Source organism: Dipodomys merriami, unplaced genomic scaffold (assembly GCF_024711535.1).
Source record: "Dipodomys merriami isolate MVZ:Mamm:240054 unplaced genomic scaffold, mDipMer1.0.p SCAF_7, whole genome shotgun sequence".
Taxonomy (NCBI): domain Eukaryota; kingdom Metazoa; phylum Chordata; class Mammalia; order Rodentia; family Heteromyidae; genus Dipodomys; species Dipodomys merriami.
Genome location: NW_027206290.1, coordinates 14,445,887 through 14,462,875, shown reverse-complemented (window position 1 = coordinate 14,462,875; position 16,989 = coordinate 14,445,887). Strand labels below are relative to the sequence as shown.

The 16,989-nt window shown below is 39.2% G+C and overlaps 1 protein-coding gene across 3 annotated transcripts in view; it reads left to right on the top strand.

Annotated features, from left to right (window-relative positions):
* Window positions 1–16,675, top strand: part of Mcoln3 (mucolipin TRP cation channel 3) — a 28,650-nt gene extending 11,975 nt beyond the window's left edge. For all 3 annotated transcript variants that reach the window (XM_070007477.1, XM_070007475.1, XM_070007478.1), the window contains exons 4-13: window positions 1,816–1,969; window positions 2,772–2,856; window positions 2,924–3,020; window positions 4,240–4,339; window positions 5,891–6,003; window positions 6,089–6,238; window positions 10,121–10,222; window positions 10,314–10,436; window positions 11,692–11,898; window positions 13,762–16,675. In XM_070007477.1, coding sequence (XP_069863578.1) covers window positions 1,816–1,969; window positions 2,772–2,856; window positions 2,924–3,020; window positions 4,240–4,339; window positions 5,891–6,003; window positions 6,089–6,238; window positions 10,121–10,222; window positions 10,314–10,436; window positions 11,692–11,898; window positions 13,762–13,896 — 1,266 coding nt within the window. In that variant the 3' untranslated portion in view covers window positions 13,897–16,675. The remainder of the gene's footprint in view (window positions 1–1,815; window positions 1,970–2,771; window positions 2,857–2,923; window positions 3,021–4,239; window positions 4,340–5,890; window positions 6,004–6,088; window positions 6,239–10,120; window positions 10,223–10,313; window positions 10,437–11,691; window positions 11,899–13,761) is intronic.
* Window positions 16,676–16,989: the final 314 nt, after the last annotated feature.

The following is a 16,989-nucleotide window of genomic DNA, read 5'->3' as shown; positions in this document are numbered from 1 at the left end:
AACTTCAAGCCAGGGAAGAAAATTTTAGGCTGAAGGAGAAGCCACAACATAGGTCTTAGAACTCAAAAGCATGTGGCATGCATAAAGAAATGAAGTAGAGTGAATGCTATCCTAGTAAAGCAATGAGGACAGGACTGTCAGGGCTTTCCTAGGCTGGAATGGAACTTTGAGTCTTATCCTGAGAGACCTAGGAGCCAGGTAGCCAGAGAGGATTTTTGGTATGGGAGAGACTAATATAGAATGGCAAAAGCTAACAGATATTTGTTCAAATATTTATTTAGCATCTATGATTATTAGATACTGGTGGGGAGCAGGGTTACTGCAATGAGCAAACAGAAAAAGGTGAAGGAGGTCATACTCTAACAGGAAGAGGTGAGCCATGATTCAATATGTAAGAGCAACATCTGTCAGTTGGTTATCAGTACTATGGAAATGGAAAAGAGTAAGCAGAGGAAACAACTGGAGATGGTCAGAAGAGGCAGGTAATGAGTACAGTCACAAGTGGTTTGTCCCATATTTTTTTCCCTCTGCTCATCTGATACATCCCAAAGCAGTCTTAAGTGGGTTCACATTCTGGGTATTATAGTTCTAAGGGTTTCCACTCACTCCTGCATTCTAGATGGAGACTAAACTGGAGTGAAAGGCAGCATTAGAAGCAGGAAGAACAGGTAAGGGACTGGTCTTGTCCAGGGAGAAATGATAAGGCTTGAACCAGAGCAATAGAAGTGAAGGTGAGGAGATGCATGAGCCTTGTAGTGAGGTCACTAGGTGATTCCTGCAGGGAATTAGAAAGCAATTCATGACCCTTCCTTCCCTCCTTCTTTTCCTCCTTCCCTTCCTCCCTCCCTCCCTTCTTCCTTCCTTATTTCCTTCTCTTCTTCCCTTCTTTCCTCCCTCCCTCCCTCCCTTCTTCCTTCCTTCTTTCCTTCCCTCCTTCCCTTCTTTCCTCCCTCCCTTCTTCTTTCCTTCCTTCTTTCCTTCCTTCCTTCTTCTTCCTTCCTTCCTTCTATAGAGACTTCCTAAAACCCTGTCCTTAAGTCATCATGCCACTGTGGATACCTTATATAACAAGAGTGTTTGCCCTCCTTCCCATTCTGAGTATCTCCAGATGCTCTCTTGTTTTGGCAAGAGCTGGTGCACCTATGCTTTGCCCTGCAATTATAGTCAAGCCTCAGTTACAAATAGATTTTCAGTGCTCCTTAAGAGTTTACTTCCTTCCTTCCTTCCTTCCTTCCTTCCTTCCTTCCTTCCTTCCTTCCTTCCTTCCTTCCTTCCTTCCTTTTTTCTTTCCTTCCTTCTTTCCTTCTTTTTTTCCTTCCTTCCTTCTTCCCTTCCCTCCTGCTGGTTCTAGGGTTAAACTATATTTATGCCAAAATAAAGATGAATACTTTCCAGGAAAAATTTACGGTTAGCCTAGAAAAAAGTATTCCACTTCTCATGTTACAGTAGTAAAGCAGAACCATATGACTTTGCAGGAAATAATTCAAAGGTGAATAATATGTGTATTCACATTAAATGTAAAAATCAGTTTCAGGACATAACAAGAACTTCAAAGATGATAGGGATTAGGGTAAGGAACCAGAGGTTCAGAAACCTTGTTTGCCTGGAACCCAGAACTCCAGAGTGTTCTTTGTTCTGTGCCATCCTGGTGCCCAGCAGCAAGTCACTTCCTCGGCACATCAATGTGGTGTCCACCCGGGTTGGGGGTGGGGGAGGAGGGAACCTGCCAGTTCCAGAGATGAGGAGAAAGGAATGTCAATGTATCTCTTCTGCCTTGGCTGATATTCCACTTCTGGTTTCTCTTTTTGGTTGAAGTACTTGCAGCTCCGAAATGTCTCGGTTGGAAATCACGATTATGAGAACAAGGGTACCAGGCAGTCGGCTATGGGAATCTGCCAGCACTTCTATAAACAAGGGACCATCTGTCCTGGAAATGATACCTTTGACATTGATCCAGAAATTGAAACAGGTGATGCCTTTCCAGAACTGTAGTTTTTGACTCCTTGATTTATGCTTAAAACCTTTATTTTCATCTCTGAAAACACTGGGCTGCATGTGCTATTACAGCATAGGAAGAATTACACAGAGATGATTAGGTGTCCTAAGCCCTTCACTGTAATTCATAAATACTCAAAACAAAACAAAAATAAATAGACGAATCAAGGTTTGTTATCCCCATTTCAGAGAAATCCAAAGTAGGGGTCAGGATGAAGCTGATAAGAGGCAGGACCGAAAGCTGGCCCATCATCTCTCATGCTGAATATGGATGCTATAGTAGCAGAACATCAGGTTTAGCAATTCTCGATATATTGATGGGAGAGGAACAATAAAGAATAATGGTTACAAGTAGTGGAAAGGTTCTAAAATGCCATTTTCCTGTCTTAAAAGTGCTTGTTGAGGGAAAAAATGTCAACACAGTAAGATTTTAAAATATGGATCCTTTAACTTAGATAATCTTAGACAATGTATTACAAACCCTTCTTTTCTTATAAACCCTTTAATCTAAGCTTAAAGAGAAAAGAGGGAAAGTTGCCTTCTAGAGGACCCCACCGAGGCAGAGTTCAAGTTTTTCTCTAGCTTTCAATCAATCTAGAAATATAGCCTTATGTGTCTTTAAAACATCAAATGTTTTTGATGTCTAGCTTGTAAAATCTTAATTCAGATAAGTAATGCTCCAATAACTGATCATAAATATATTATTCTTTCAAAATGTCATATTATTTATTTTAGATATCAGGCCATGCATTTCTGTTTGTTTCTTTCCTTATCAGAATGTTTCTATGTGGAGCCTGATGAACCTTTTCATATTGGAACCCTGGAAGAAAATAAACTCAACTTAACATTGGACTTCCACAGGTGAGGAAAGTGTGTCAGTTGGGCTTGTGTGTATATTCCTTAAACTAAAGCCATCTCTGCCTTCCAGACTCCTGACAGTGGAGCTCCAGTTTAAACTGAAGGCCATTAATCTTCAGACAGTCCGTCATCAGGAGCTCCCTGACTGTTACGACTTTACTCTGACTGTAAGTGTGGGCTGTGTTGAAACTGTTTCCAGTCCAGAGAAAAATTGTTCTACCTATATACTTCATATATTTGTACTAAAGCACCATAAAATAATTGTTTCTACGTGAATGTGCATAGGTGGGCTATTGATATGACTTCTACTTTGTTAGAAATTGCTTACCACTTCTTTTTCACCTGTACCTCACTGTAAGATCTCTAAGGGTACAGGCTTGCCTTTTTATTGCCTCTCCAGTACAGTGCTCCAAACAGAGTAGATGTGCAAACATAAGAGGAACAGGTCTTACTATTATTGGCAAGGGACCTGCTGCTGAGGTTTCTCATTATGGAGGTTTACAGCCTTTGGATTATTGCTCTCAGTGACTTCCTCATGTTGCCTCTGAAGCATGGTTGGCCTCTTCCCTGTCAGCCCACCTGCCACTTCTCTGTTGTGGTTGCAGATGAAGCCACTAAGTACTCTAGATAGCACAAGATGCTCTCAGGTGGATTAGCATCTCATGAGATTAACATCAGTAACTCACTTCTGTTTTTATTACAGATGGAAGAGCATTGACATTTTGTTTTGCTCAAGGCTAGCACCCTACCACTTGAGCCACAGCTCCACTTCTGGCTTTTTGGTAGTTAGTTGGAGATGAGTCGTATGGACTTTCCTGTTGGGGCTGGCTTTGAACCGTGATCCTCAGATTATAGCATGAGCCACTGGCACCTGGCACCAAGCCCCTTTGTAATGTATGTGATACTAAAGTGACTAAGATATCTAAATTCAGAAAGAAAATAAACTCTCATGAAATGTGTCAATAGAAATCATGCGCCTTTGTGTCAGTAAACTCTTAAGGAGCACTGAAAATCTATTTGTAACTGAGGCTTGACTATAATTGCAGGGCAAAGCATAGGTGCACCAGCTCTTGCCAAAGCAAGAGAGCATCTGGAGATACTCAGAATGGGAAGGAGGGCAAACACTCTTGTTATATAAGGTATCCACAGTGGCATGATGAATTAAGGACAGGGTTTTAGGAAGTCTCTATAGAAGAGCGAATTCAACTTTTCAACTCACAGAGAGATGAAGGGAGCTTCTAGAGATGAATAGAGTTAGCAAACAGATCATAAATGAGAATCTCCATGTTTAGTCCCTTTGGAAGAATTGCTTCCTAATTAGTGCACAGAGGTGTGTTGAGCTCATAAACTATGCATATGTCTTTTATCCTTTGTCTTTCTTTCCAGATAACATTTGACAACAAGGCTCATAGTGGAAGAATTAAAATAAGCTTAGATAATGACATTTCCATCAGAGAATGTAAAGACTGGCATGTATCTGGATCAAGTGAGTGAACAGCTTTACTCATTTTTAGGAGGGTCATTGAATAATGTAAAAAAGCCTATTAAATTACTGCATCTGGGATGTCAAGTAAGGGATTATATCATTTCCAAGTCCTTACTTGTCTGCAGGTAGAGAAACTATTGTAGATCCCTGACGTTTCAGGCAATACATAAGTTCAAAGCATTAAGATGACTCCACTTCTGACAAAGCTCATACTTATAGTCCTACTCCAAACCTACACTTACCCAAGCCAAAACTTACCAGGCGTGTATTATGTATTTCTACCTTCATCTTCCTGATACTCAAGAGAGGTAAAACTTATTGTTACAGAAAAGAAACCAAGGCTCAGGAGTGAAGCCTGGGGTCTGTGGTCCTACACCTAGGGAGAATCAGGGAGGACTTACTTAGGAGCCTCCCACATCTACTCATTGTATCCCATCTGGGTTTCAGGGTAGACTCAGTGAGGAACTGGTCTAGTCTTAGAAATGCAAATGAGAAGCTGAGCATCAGTGGCCCACACCTGTAGTCCTAGTTTCTCAGGAGGCTGAGGTCAGGAGGATTGTGGTTTTAAGCAAAATTTTTTTGAGCAAAACAATTTGCAAGACTTTTTAACAGAAAAGTAAGGCTTTATACCTGTCCAGTATGATGATTCACTTTGCTTATATCACTTCTGTGCAGAAGTATTTTGTTCATGTACTTGTTCATTCTTGTTTTACTTGCTACGGTAGAATAGAACTTCCATAAGACCAGGACCCTATCTTGTACACTGTACCTCACCATCTAGAAAAAAATCTAGGTTTTATACCTAGATCAGTATATGTTGGTGTGCTTTGCAAAAATGCAAAATGTACTTAAGAACCACACCCCACAAACTGATAAACTAAAGATCTTTGAATGTTGGTTATAGTGATTTTGAAATAATTTTAATTTTCTTTAAATAGTAATAATAGAAACATGCTTCTATTATTATTTTCTTCATAGGTAATGGGGATTGAACTCGGAGTCTTGTGTTTTCTGGACAAATACTCCATTACTTGTGCTGTCTCTCAGTCCCTTTGCTTTTTTAGCTTATTTTTAAGATAGGGTTTCACTCTTTTTTTGGGGGGGGGTCCAGTTGTGGGGCCTGAACTCTGGGCCTGGGCACTGTCCCTCAGCTCTTCAGCTCAAGGCTAGCGCTCTACCACTTGAGCCACAGCGCCACTTCTGGCTTTTTTTTTTCTTCTGCTTATGTGGTGCTGAGGAATTGAACCCAGGGCCTCAGGCATGCAAAGCAAGCACTCTACCACCTTCCCACTGAGCCACCTTCCCAGCCCAGGGTTTCACTCTTTTGCCCTGCTGTCCTCAAACAGGATCCTTCCATTGCTGCTTCCACATAACTGGTATTGCGGTCATGAACCACTATTCCCCTCCTGAAAAGATGTTTATTGAGGTTCCTTTTCAGTATTTTCTTTCTGGCAAGAATGCTTGGATTATCAAAATTGCTCTAAAAAGAAGTAGATGTCACTGTATTAATATCTCACCATTTACACACTACAAAATCTTCTTTGTTTCCAGTTCAGAAGAATACTCACTACATGATGATCTTTGATGCCTTTGTCATTCTGACTTGCTTGTCTTCGCTGCTTCTCTGTGTTAGATCTGTGATTAGAGGACTTCAGCTTCAGCAGGTAAGGGCTACTGCTTCCCAGGAATACCACACAGACATTTTGACTGACAGAAAATCTCACTGTACCTCTTTTCTTTTCCATAAAGGAATTTGTCAATTTTTTCCTCCTCCACTACAAAAAGAAAGTTTCTGTTTCTGAACAAATGGAATTTGTCAATGGATGGTACATTATGATTATTATTAGTGATATACTGACCATCATTGGGTCAGTTCTGAAAATGGAAATCCAAGCTAAGGTAAAAAATTTTTCCTTAATAATACCATGAATAGTTTCAAATTTATTAATGCATTTTTTCTAATGAGAGAATTTGCAGAGTAAAGGATATCTTTTAAAACTTTCATTGAGTAAACTTGAAGTCAATCACCCTTATTTTCATCACTCTAGGAAGTCTCTCAGGAAGAATCTTTGAAAGCATAGAATCATTTGGGTGCCCAGTAAAAATACCCTACATTAGATTAATAAATTTGAACTTTTCAGTGAAGCCCATGCATACTTATGCACAAATAGCAAGGTCATTAAGATAAAAAGATTAAAAAAACTTATAAGAAGTTTAAAAATGTTCCACTAAAAAGAGTAAGCTGGGTTGGGGGAAGTGAGGCCAAGGTGCTACTATGTACTTCTTGTATTTGTTTTCTTTGCTCATTCAAAACAAGAGGACTCCACCTTCATTCTTTCCCCAAGATTGTGTTCCAAGTTTATTGTTTTTCTGGTCCTTTCTTTCTTCCTTCCTTCCTTCCTTCCTTCCTTCCTTCCTTTCTTTCTCTCTCTCTCTTTCTTTCTCTCTCTCTTTCTTTCTTCTTTCTCTCTCTTTCTCTCTCTCCTTTCTTTCTTCCTTCCTTCCTTCCTTCCTTCCTTCCTTTCTTTCTTTCTTTCTTTCTTTCTTTCTTTCTTTCTTTCTTCCTTCCTTCCTTCCTTTCTTCCTTCCTTCCTTTCTCTCTTTTCTTTCTTTCTTTCTTTCTTTCTTTCTTTCTTTCTTTCTTTCTTTCTTTCTTTCTTTCTTTCTTTCTTTCTTCCTTCCTTCCTTCCTTTCTTCCTTCCTTCCTTTCTCTCCTTCCTTTCTCTCTTTTCTTTCTTTCTTTCTTTCTTTCTTTCTTTCTTTCTTTCTTTCTTTCTTTCTTTCTTTCTTTCTTTCTTTTCTTTCTTTCTTTCTTTCTTTCTTTCTTTCTTTCTTTCTTTCTTTCTTTCTTTCTTTCTTTCTTTCTTTCTTTCTTCTTTCCTGCTGATTCTGGGGCTTGAACTCAGAGCCTCAGCACTGACCCTGAGCTTCTTTGCTCAAGGCTAGCACTTCACTACTTGAGCCACATTTTCACTTTTAGCTTTTCCCCCTCTTTCTTTCTTTCTTTCTTTCTTTCTTTCTTTCTTTCTTTCTTTCTTTCTTTCTTTCTTTCTTTCTTTCTTTCTTTCTTTCTTCCTTCCTTCCTTCCCTCCCTCCCTTTCTCCCTCCCTCCCTCCTTCCTTCCTTCCTTCCTTCCTTCCTTCCTTCCTTCCTTCCTTCCTTCCTTCCTTCCTTCCTTCCTTCCTTTCTTTTGGTGATTAACTTGAGATAAAAAGTCTCACAGACTTTCTTGCCCTGGCTGGCTTTGAACCAGGATTCTCAGATCTCAGTCTCCTGAGCAGCTAGGATTATGTGCATGAGCCACTGGTACCCAGACCAAGTTTATCTTTTTAAAAGTAAGATAAACCTAGCCTAGAAATAGCCTCTTTCTCAAAGACAAAAACCAAAGTAAAAAGAGAACATTATTTAATCTTAATTTTTTATTTTTCTAGCTTTGTGGGCCTAATTAATTATATGCATCACCTAAGGAGCTGGTTATAAACCCTGGGCAGAGACCTTAAATGCAGTGATTCAGATAAAAGGCACTTACTTCTTTTATGTAATGCAATATTCAGGGTAGGCCATTCACTCAGTTCCATGCAGTCATGCAGGGACCCAATCTCCTTTGAATTTGTTCCTTTGCTGGCCCTTAGGGCTCACATTGCTGCATGATTGGCCTTGTGTTGTCTCACAAGGCAATTATAGCCCATGGGAAATGAAACCACCATGTGGTGGAAACTGCTCCAGGTCTTGTGGCACTGGTTGAAGCATGGTGGAAAACCTGTTCACATCCCACTGGTGATAATGTAGTGACACTTTCTATGAGTAGGGGTAGGGAGCAAAGCTTAGGATGGGCCTAGGAAGAAGAGTGGATTTATGTCAACATTGAGCAGCTGCCACCATATGTGACTGTAGTCTATGTCATTTAACGTTAGGAATAGAAACTAAAAGAAAAGCAGGACTAAGGGTAGATTGGCAGCAAACCTTTATTTATTTTTACAGCCTTTTAAAACATTATTGCGATTAGGTGATTTCATAAATGTCACATATTTCATTGTATTGTGGAATAGTGATACTTAGTTAAAGTCACAGACACGTTTTAACCTTCACAAGGCAAATTGTCATTATCATGGTCTATGAAGTTTATGAATTCTGTGAGCTTTGACCATACAACTATTTCTTCCACATCAGGTGATATGTACATTTCTTTCCTTTTGCTTAGTGTCAGCTGTTCCCTCTTTCCTTCTCGTTCCCTCCCTCCCATCACTGCCCTTAAGTTGCTTAGTTCATTTTCATCAATGTCCAGTGCAGCTGATAGTCCCCTCTGTCTTATATTTTCCCATTTCCCTCTGATTCTGTCCTCCTAGCTTCCCTCCGGTGTGTGCATATGTATAGCATATATGTGGTCAAGAACATGGAGTCATTTAGCAATGATATGACAAAATGAGTGGAAGTCCTTTATTTCCCAAGTCCTGTTTACTTTGTCATATCTCCTTGCATTTTGGCTTTAGCATCCATATATTAGGGAGGCCATGTGCCATTTGTTTTACAGACATTTTTACAAATATCCCTTAGTGATATCCAACGATCCTTGATTTGTCTAGAAAATCTACTTCTCCCATTTCAGATGGCAAATTCTTCTCTTCTGAAACCTTTAATGCCCCTTTTCATCCTCACTTGCAACTGATGGCCCTGTTTTCTACGTCACATACACAAAAGAAAAAAATAACAGAACTTCCACAAATCCCCATCTAACTTGTGTAAGTGGCCTGCAAGCCTCAAGACCTTTATATTTGGTTATCCTTGATACTCTGAATAATTTAGCTTACTCTACGAGACCAACCTCTTCATTTCCCTACCAGGAGCAAGGTTAGGACATAGCTATCTCAAAGTCATAGTGCCACCTACTTTTCTTCCCTTTTGAATTATTGATTGATCTCTCTCTCTCTATCATGCAATTCTCCAATTAGCTTGTTTTTCTTTCTCCTTTCAAAAAGGTAAAATCAGAGTCCCATTTCTCTCTCTGACTACTGCCCCGTTTCTCAGCTCTGTTTTATATAATCAAAAGGTCTCAAAAAGTGGCTTTGTTCAAGATACTGCTTCTCCTATACATCCTCCTATCTGTCTGATCAGATTGCCATGTCTCTCTATGGTGCTAAGTGCAGTAGTCAATTATCTCCACCTTGACCCATCAGCCTGGGCACTGTCTCTGAGCTTCTTTTGTTCAAGGCTACTTGAGCCACAGGTCCACTGCTGGCTTTTTTGGTAATCTATTGGAGATAAGAGTCTCACAGACTTTCTTGCCCAGGCTGGCTTTGAATTGCCACCAGCACCTGGCAAGGTTCACCATTTCTGCTAGGCTCCCTCCTTGCTCTGAAACCTTTGCATTTGCTGGTCCCTGTGCCTGTAAGCTTCTATCTTATTACTTCACTTGCTCCCTCATTGCTTTCAAATCACTGCTCCATGCCACATTTTCATTGTGATCACTTCTGATCACTCTATTTCAGACAACAAACTCATAGCTGTTCCCTATCTCCATCCTGCCTTTTCTCCTCAGTATTTACCATTAGTAAATGAACAGAAGATTCCATTCATATATTCATATATTACTATTCATCTATTCATATATTACTATTGTTTCTGTGCCCTGCATCCGACTAGGATGCAACTTGATTAGGGAAACAATTTTTCTCTTTATCCTTAGCTCTATTCCTCCCCTTATAATAATACCCAACTCAATAAGTATTTCTTGCCAAAATGACTTTCTGCCATTTAATTTATTTTCTCCCCATTCCATTGTAGAGTCTCACAAGTTATGATATCTGTAGCATATTTCTTGGGACCTCTACCATGCTGGTGTGGCTTGGCGTCATCCGGTACCTTGGTTTCTTTGAGAAGTACAATGTAAGGCATTCTATGGAGCTCTGTGCTACTGATATTTCTCCAGAGGTTATTGCACTTTTTGGGGTGCTAGTAACTTCTCTTGCTTTCACAGCTCCTAATTCTGACCCTTCAGGCAGCTCTGCCCAATGTCATCCGGTTCTGCTGCTGTGCTGCCATGATTTATTTAGGCTACTGTTTCTGTGGATGGATTGTACTGGGGCCTTACCATGACAAGGTATGAAGAAGCAACTTGTTTTTCCTGTTGTTATAAAACTCTTAGACAAGGTCCAAAGGTTTGTAAAAGGACCTTTTATTTGGGGGTTCAGCCTTAAGCTGTTGAAGGTAGTACAGTTATTTGTAAACTAGAGTGACTGTCTTGAGAGACTCATTGGGTCACTCTCCTCAAATCCTGTTTGGAATATGTCACTTAATGAACTTCCTTCTGCCATGAGGCATCAAGGCTTATTCAATTTTATTCATCAATATGTATTTTAATATTACCTAGGTAAGCTTTCCTCAAATACGACTTTATTAAAAATAGTATACAGGGGCTGGGAAGGTGGCTCAGTGGTAGAGCACTTGCCTTGCATGCATGAGGCCCTGGGTTCGATTCCTCAGCACCACATAAGCAAAAAGAAAAAAGCTGGAAGTGGTGCTGTGGCTCAAGTGGTAGAGCACTAGCCTTGAGCTGAAGAGCTGAGGGACAGCATCCAGGCCCAGAGTTCAGGCCCCAGGACCGGACCAAAAAAAAAAAAATAGTATACAAAGAAATTTGTAGAAATATTTGAATTTTTTATCTTGAATATTTGTGTCAGTACTGGCGCTTAAACTCAGGACCTATATTTTCGGTTGTCTGACTTTTTTACTCATAGCTGGCATTCTTCTAGTCTGGTTTTTGTTTTGTTTTGTTTTTGTTTGTTTGTTTGATGTTTCTTTTGGAGACAGGGCCCTAGCGACTTTTCTTCCCTGGTTGGCTTTTTTTTTTTTTTTTTTGGTTGGTTGGTCGTGGGGCCTGAACTCTGGGCCTGGGCGCTGTCCCTCAGCTCTTCAGCTCAAGGCAAGTGCTCTACCACTGAGCCATCTTCCCAGCCCCTATTATTCACAATCTTAAATAGAGTAATCTTCTTAATGAATTGCAGGGGCAGGCCTGGTTAGATCCTGGAAATCTCTGCAGAGCATTTCAAGACATTCTCTCTAAGAGGATAAAGTAAAGGGGAGACATCTCAGAAAAGCCCTAAAGGTGCAGACCTACCCCTTCTGACTTCCATTTGGGCTGCTCCAGTTAACAGGAGAAACAAGAACAAGAAAGAGCTACTTATCATAGGGGAAACCAGTAGACAGGTGGATAGTATTCTTAAACAAAGACTGTGACTATCTCAATTTGCTTGAAAAGGATAACTTGGGCTATTGGGGTCCTATCATTTTAAATGCTATATCATGACCAAAGCTTCCAATGCAAGAAAGTGAAGTTTTCTCTTTTCCTTTTCCAGTTCCGTTCTCTGAACAGAGTCTCTGAGTGTCTTTTCTCGCTAATCAATGGAGATGATATGTTTGCAACATTTGCAAAAATGCAGCAGAAGAGTTACTTGGTCTGGCTGTTTAGTAGAATTTACCTCTACTCGTTCATCAGCCTCTTCATATACATGATATTAAGCCTTTTCATTGCACTGATCACTGACACTTATGAAACCATTAAGGTAGGTTTACCAAAACCCACAAGAAGCAGCATTCTTCTAAAACTTATATAATAACAACAAAATTTAATGTCTAAGATGGGGAAAAGCGGATAAAGAGCTCAATTTTAGATACTAAGAAAAAGAAATGAAGGAGAAATAAAATTTCAAGAATGTCAAAAGTCTTTTCTCTAAGTAATTTTGATTTTTTCAAGTAAGATTTCTAAACTTTTATTAGAATAGAAGAGTCACTCACTATTGGGTAAATAGCATTATAGAAAGCCATTTTTTTCTACAGGGGGAACTTTAAGAATCCAATTTTCATAAAACAAAAAGAACTCTTTCATTGGGAGCATGCTGTAACTGAACCAGGTCTTGATTGGCATATTCCAAGAGATCCTCAGCCTCCAGAATAGCAAAGCAATCTGTGTCAAGCTGCTCATGCTTTGTATACTAGAGAGACCTGAGTTGAACAACTATCTCCATTCATACTTAAAAATCCCTTTGAGTCTCTTGAAATATGAAAATGTAGACTAAATATCGACATAGATTTAAATTTCTAACAACTTTATAGTGTTGGGTATACCATGGGCCTGGACATGTCTACATGGGAATATTCTCTTTAGCTAGTGAGGGGACTAATGAGATGTGATGCCATGCGATTAGCTCTAGCAATGGAGAGGTTGTGGGTTTGCAGTTGATCATTATGAATATCTTGCCCATAAGGCTTGGGCTGTGACTTCATTCTCATCGAATCAGATTTTAATGATTGAGCATACTCTTCACTTTCTTCAACACTTGTTCAGCAAGGGAGTGATTTGGTCTTGAATCCTCCATAATCTGTGCTCTTTTTACCACCTTCAAACCTACAAGTGGAGAATCCTGGGCCACCCTAGGATGACATCAATATCTCTTTTTACTTGCTGCTGGTTCCTGGGGCTTGAACTCAGGATTTATGAGCTTTTACAACCAAGGCTAAGGCTCTCCACTTGAGCCATCGCTCCATTTCTAGCTTTTTTACTGGTTGTTTGAAGATAAGAATCTCTCAGACTTTCCTATCCAGGATGGCTTGAAGCACAATCCTCAGATCTCAGCCTCCTGAGTAGCTAGGATTACAGAAATGAGCCATTGGTGCCCAGCCAAGGTCTCTTTTAAACTTAACTTTTGAGGATGTAAGCCTGAGCCTCCTGTAGTATTAAATGTTAATCTCTTTTCATGGGTTCAGAGCACTTGCCATGTCTGAGTCTTTCTGACTCAGTAGAGAGTTCAGACCTCAAACTGGTACATATACAAGGCCTCCAACAAACCCGTCTGCCTGAAGGAGTGATTCTCTGAGAGATTGCAGGTTGGAAAGTTGCTTTATGACAGTCAACTATTTGTTTAGACACTTGGACCAGCTAGGAGCACTTAAGATTGTACAGAGGTCATCCAGGGAAGACAAACAATGCCCACTCTTCACCCTCAACATAATCCATCAATCTGGATCATTTGGACTTCTATGGCCTGAACCAGGTTCATCCAAGAAGTTTGCTTTACACTGGCCTGGAGGTCATGGGGCTATTGGGCAGAGTGGTAATAAGGTGTCAGACTCAGGGTACAGCTACTTAATCCTCACCAGAAAGAGGCTTCATGCCCACTGTAGCATGCCCACTGTGGGTTAAGGTGGACCAGGAAAGGAGAGGCAGGAAGGTGACTGCAAAGTCCCAGGTCTGCTTCACCTCAGTCCAGCTTACGAATGTCTCCAGAAGCTACATCTCCTAACATCCTTGAGAGAGCTAAACGGTCCTTCTAGGAAGATCTCCCCTGCCAAATGATCTGTGTTGTAATTAGATAAAAATCTCTTTTCAAGGTGTGTATTAATGAGAGCCTTTTCATTCTTCTGCATAGCACTATCAACAAAACGGCTTCCCAGAGACTGAACTTCGAAAGTTTATTTCAGAGTGCAAAGATCTGCCCAATTCTGGAAAATACAGATTAGAAGATGACTCTCCAGTATCTCTATTCTGCTGTTGTAAAAAGTAGATGTCAGATTTATCTATGCCCTAGAGAAAAAGGTAATGGGTTGCTCAGTTGGGAAATCACATGGATATTTTGAGATCAACCATAGGATGACTTAATACCACTATTTTGAGCTACTCAATAGCTATAATTCATCAAGAACTGTTTATATATTTAATGTCTATACTGCTGCTATTGGGTTTGCTTACTTTTAAAAATTATTTTTAATGAATGAAGCTATTGGATTACTGTTGTTTCTTGCAGCCATTTAAACATTTCCTTTTTTTGAGGTATTGAGTCTTTAGCTTTTGTACTAGATAAGTGCTTTACCTCTTGAGCTACAGCTCTACTTTTTTTGTTTGTTTACTTTGCTTTGCTTTTAGTCTTTCAGTGCTTTTCAGTTTGGGCGTTCCCATACCCCCAGCTGGTCCGTGAGCCCAATCTTCCTACCTTTGTGACTCTGAGTAGCTGTAATTATAAGTGTGTACCAACATACTAGCTTATCGTAGCTTTTGAATATGTTCTCTGTCCCTCTTTACTCAACTGTGTGGATAAAATAACTGTGGATAAAATAATCTCTTGTCTTCAGGGATTTTGGACAACTTAGTGTCTATTTCTGAGAGATTGGGTACAGCTACTGTATATCCATCCACTAATTACCACATTTAAAAATCTTCTCTTAAAGGACAGAGTGAGAAAGAAACAACTAGCACAGGCTAATAGTATAATAGTTGGCTCTGAAGAACATTTTTATTTGATTTTGCTTTTAGTTTTAGAGAGAATAAAATATTTTAAAGTATACATGCATTTGTACATATACTTTCAACCTAGATATAAGGTTGAAAGTGTGTGGATATGTAAATAAAATTAAGATGAATATATATTCAACAAATATATATCCAATTAAATAATGACTATTTTCTTAGTAGTCAGTGGTCTTGTGACAACTTCTGATACCTTTCCTGAATACATTCATTCTCCCAGAAAGTGATTTGGAATCAGGAGTTGTGGTTTTATAGAGTAAGGTTCTATAACTCATGCAAAAATTATTTTGGACAATAATTATGCTCCAGATTTAAAAACAACCAAGAGATGTGTGCCTTAAGATGTTCCCTACCACTTGGGGACCAGTGATTGATAATTGCTAGGATTGATTTTATTAATTTTGTGTTTGTTTATTTAAATAGAAATGAATTTAATTATATATAGCTGTGTAATAAAGGTTTTCTCAAAGTAATCTTTTTTGTTTTTTTGAGGGGGACATCAATTTTTAAATGTCTCATTTTATTTTAAAGGCTTAATGAAGACAGTCTGAAGACACTGAAATCATATTATTTAATCATTAATCATGACTCCAGAGGTTGCAATGTTGTGAGGCTTTACAAGGATTATTTAGAAATATATGTGGCTTTTAAAAGAGTGAAAACTGTAAACTTCTAGATGGGTCTGTGTGAGGTGGGTGTGGCTCTACTATTTGTATTGCAGCCATTTTTAGAATTTATTAGGACACAAAATGAATTTTAAAAAACGTTTATTTTTTGAGAACTGCCTTTTGTTACTCATTATGAGATTTTTGTTTAGACTAACAATATACTTCAGTGGACATGTGAAGCTGCTGAGCCAGTATATGGCAGGAGTTTTGCTTTGTTCTGCATTTATTGTGTTTCTTCTATGGAATTACAGTGGCGTGGTGCCTTCTAGTCTCCCCTTCCTGAAGCTCCACCCTTCCTTACTGTGTCAGGAATCCCTGATAACTCCAAAGCCTAATTTTTAGGAATCATGTCTGGGAGAAGGACTCTATTATTTCCAGGAAGAACAACACTAACATTTTGGTACTCTCCCCAGACCTGGCTTGATCTGGGTGGGAAGGTGTGTTATGGGCATTCATTATAAAGTAGATGTGTATGTGCCATAGAGAATTTCAAGGCAGTTGGATGAAGTACAGGGAAAATAAGCCATTTCTTCTTCCCCAGCCCTGGCTACCAGGCCCAGGTTTTTGGGGTACATTCCTTTGTTTGGAGGTTAGGGTCTCTTTTCTTTCTCCCACCCTGATAATTCTCAAGAAAACTGAGTTTCTAACTTAGTAGATGCTCAAGAACTACCAATAAAAATTCTTATTTGTCAAGTTCTAGTTGATGCCAAGAATCTGCACTCATGAAAACCACATAAGATGATTACAATGAGAATGGGCGCTTACAAGGCTATGAGCTGAAATGCTGAATTAGGGAAATCCCTGTTGCGATGACAAATGAGTAATTGTCCAGAGATTAAGGATTCAGACTTACCTTCTGTTAGTCAAGATAGAAACCATGAATCAAGAGAGAAACAAGCCTACTCAGGAGGTGGAGACTGGGAGGATGGAGGATCAAAGCCACCCCAGGCAAAAATGTTATTGAGACATCATCTCAGCTGATAAACTAGGCATAATATGAATAGTTGTGATTTCAGCTATTAGGGAGGCCATGGTTAAGAGGATCTTGATTTGAGCCCAGCCCTGTCAAAAACACTAGACTTTACCTGAGAAGTAACTAAAGAAAAAAAAGGACTAGGTTGTGGTTCAAGTGGTGGAGCACTAGCCTAGCAAGCATGATACCTTGAGTTCAAAAGCCCAAGTACCACTAAAGAATGTGGATGAGAGTAAGAGTGGGAGAATGAGAGAGTGAGGGAGAAGAAAGGAGAGAAAGAGACTTCAAACATGGGCTTGTTGATATCAACCTGGATATTTTAGGATTTTATTCTCTGTTAACATTATTTTTAGATAGAATTTACTTTTGCTCTTGCCCACACTTATTTAAAACCACTCAGATGTTGATTCCTTCTTTTGCTTTAATAAAGTTTTAAAATACATATTGAGTTTTATTATTTTTGTCCCAATCTACCATTTTTAAATTAATCATAATACTCATAAGGAGGTGTATGAATTAGAAGAAAAAAGATAAAGTTCTAATCATTTGTAGATGTGATGATCCACACAGAGTATTTTAATAGAATCAAGAAGTAACTAATACTTACTGGAGGATTCAACAAAGTTGTTGGAAGTAGTGGTCAACTGAATAGTTGATAGCAATGACACAGACTACCTCAGAGAAAAAGAGTTTTTTTTTTTGTAAGCTAAAA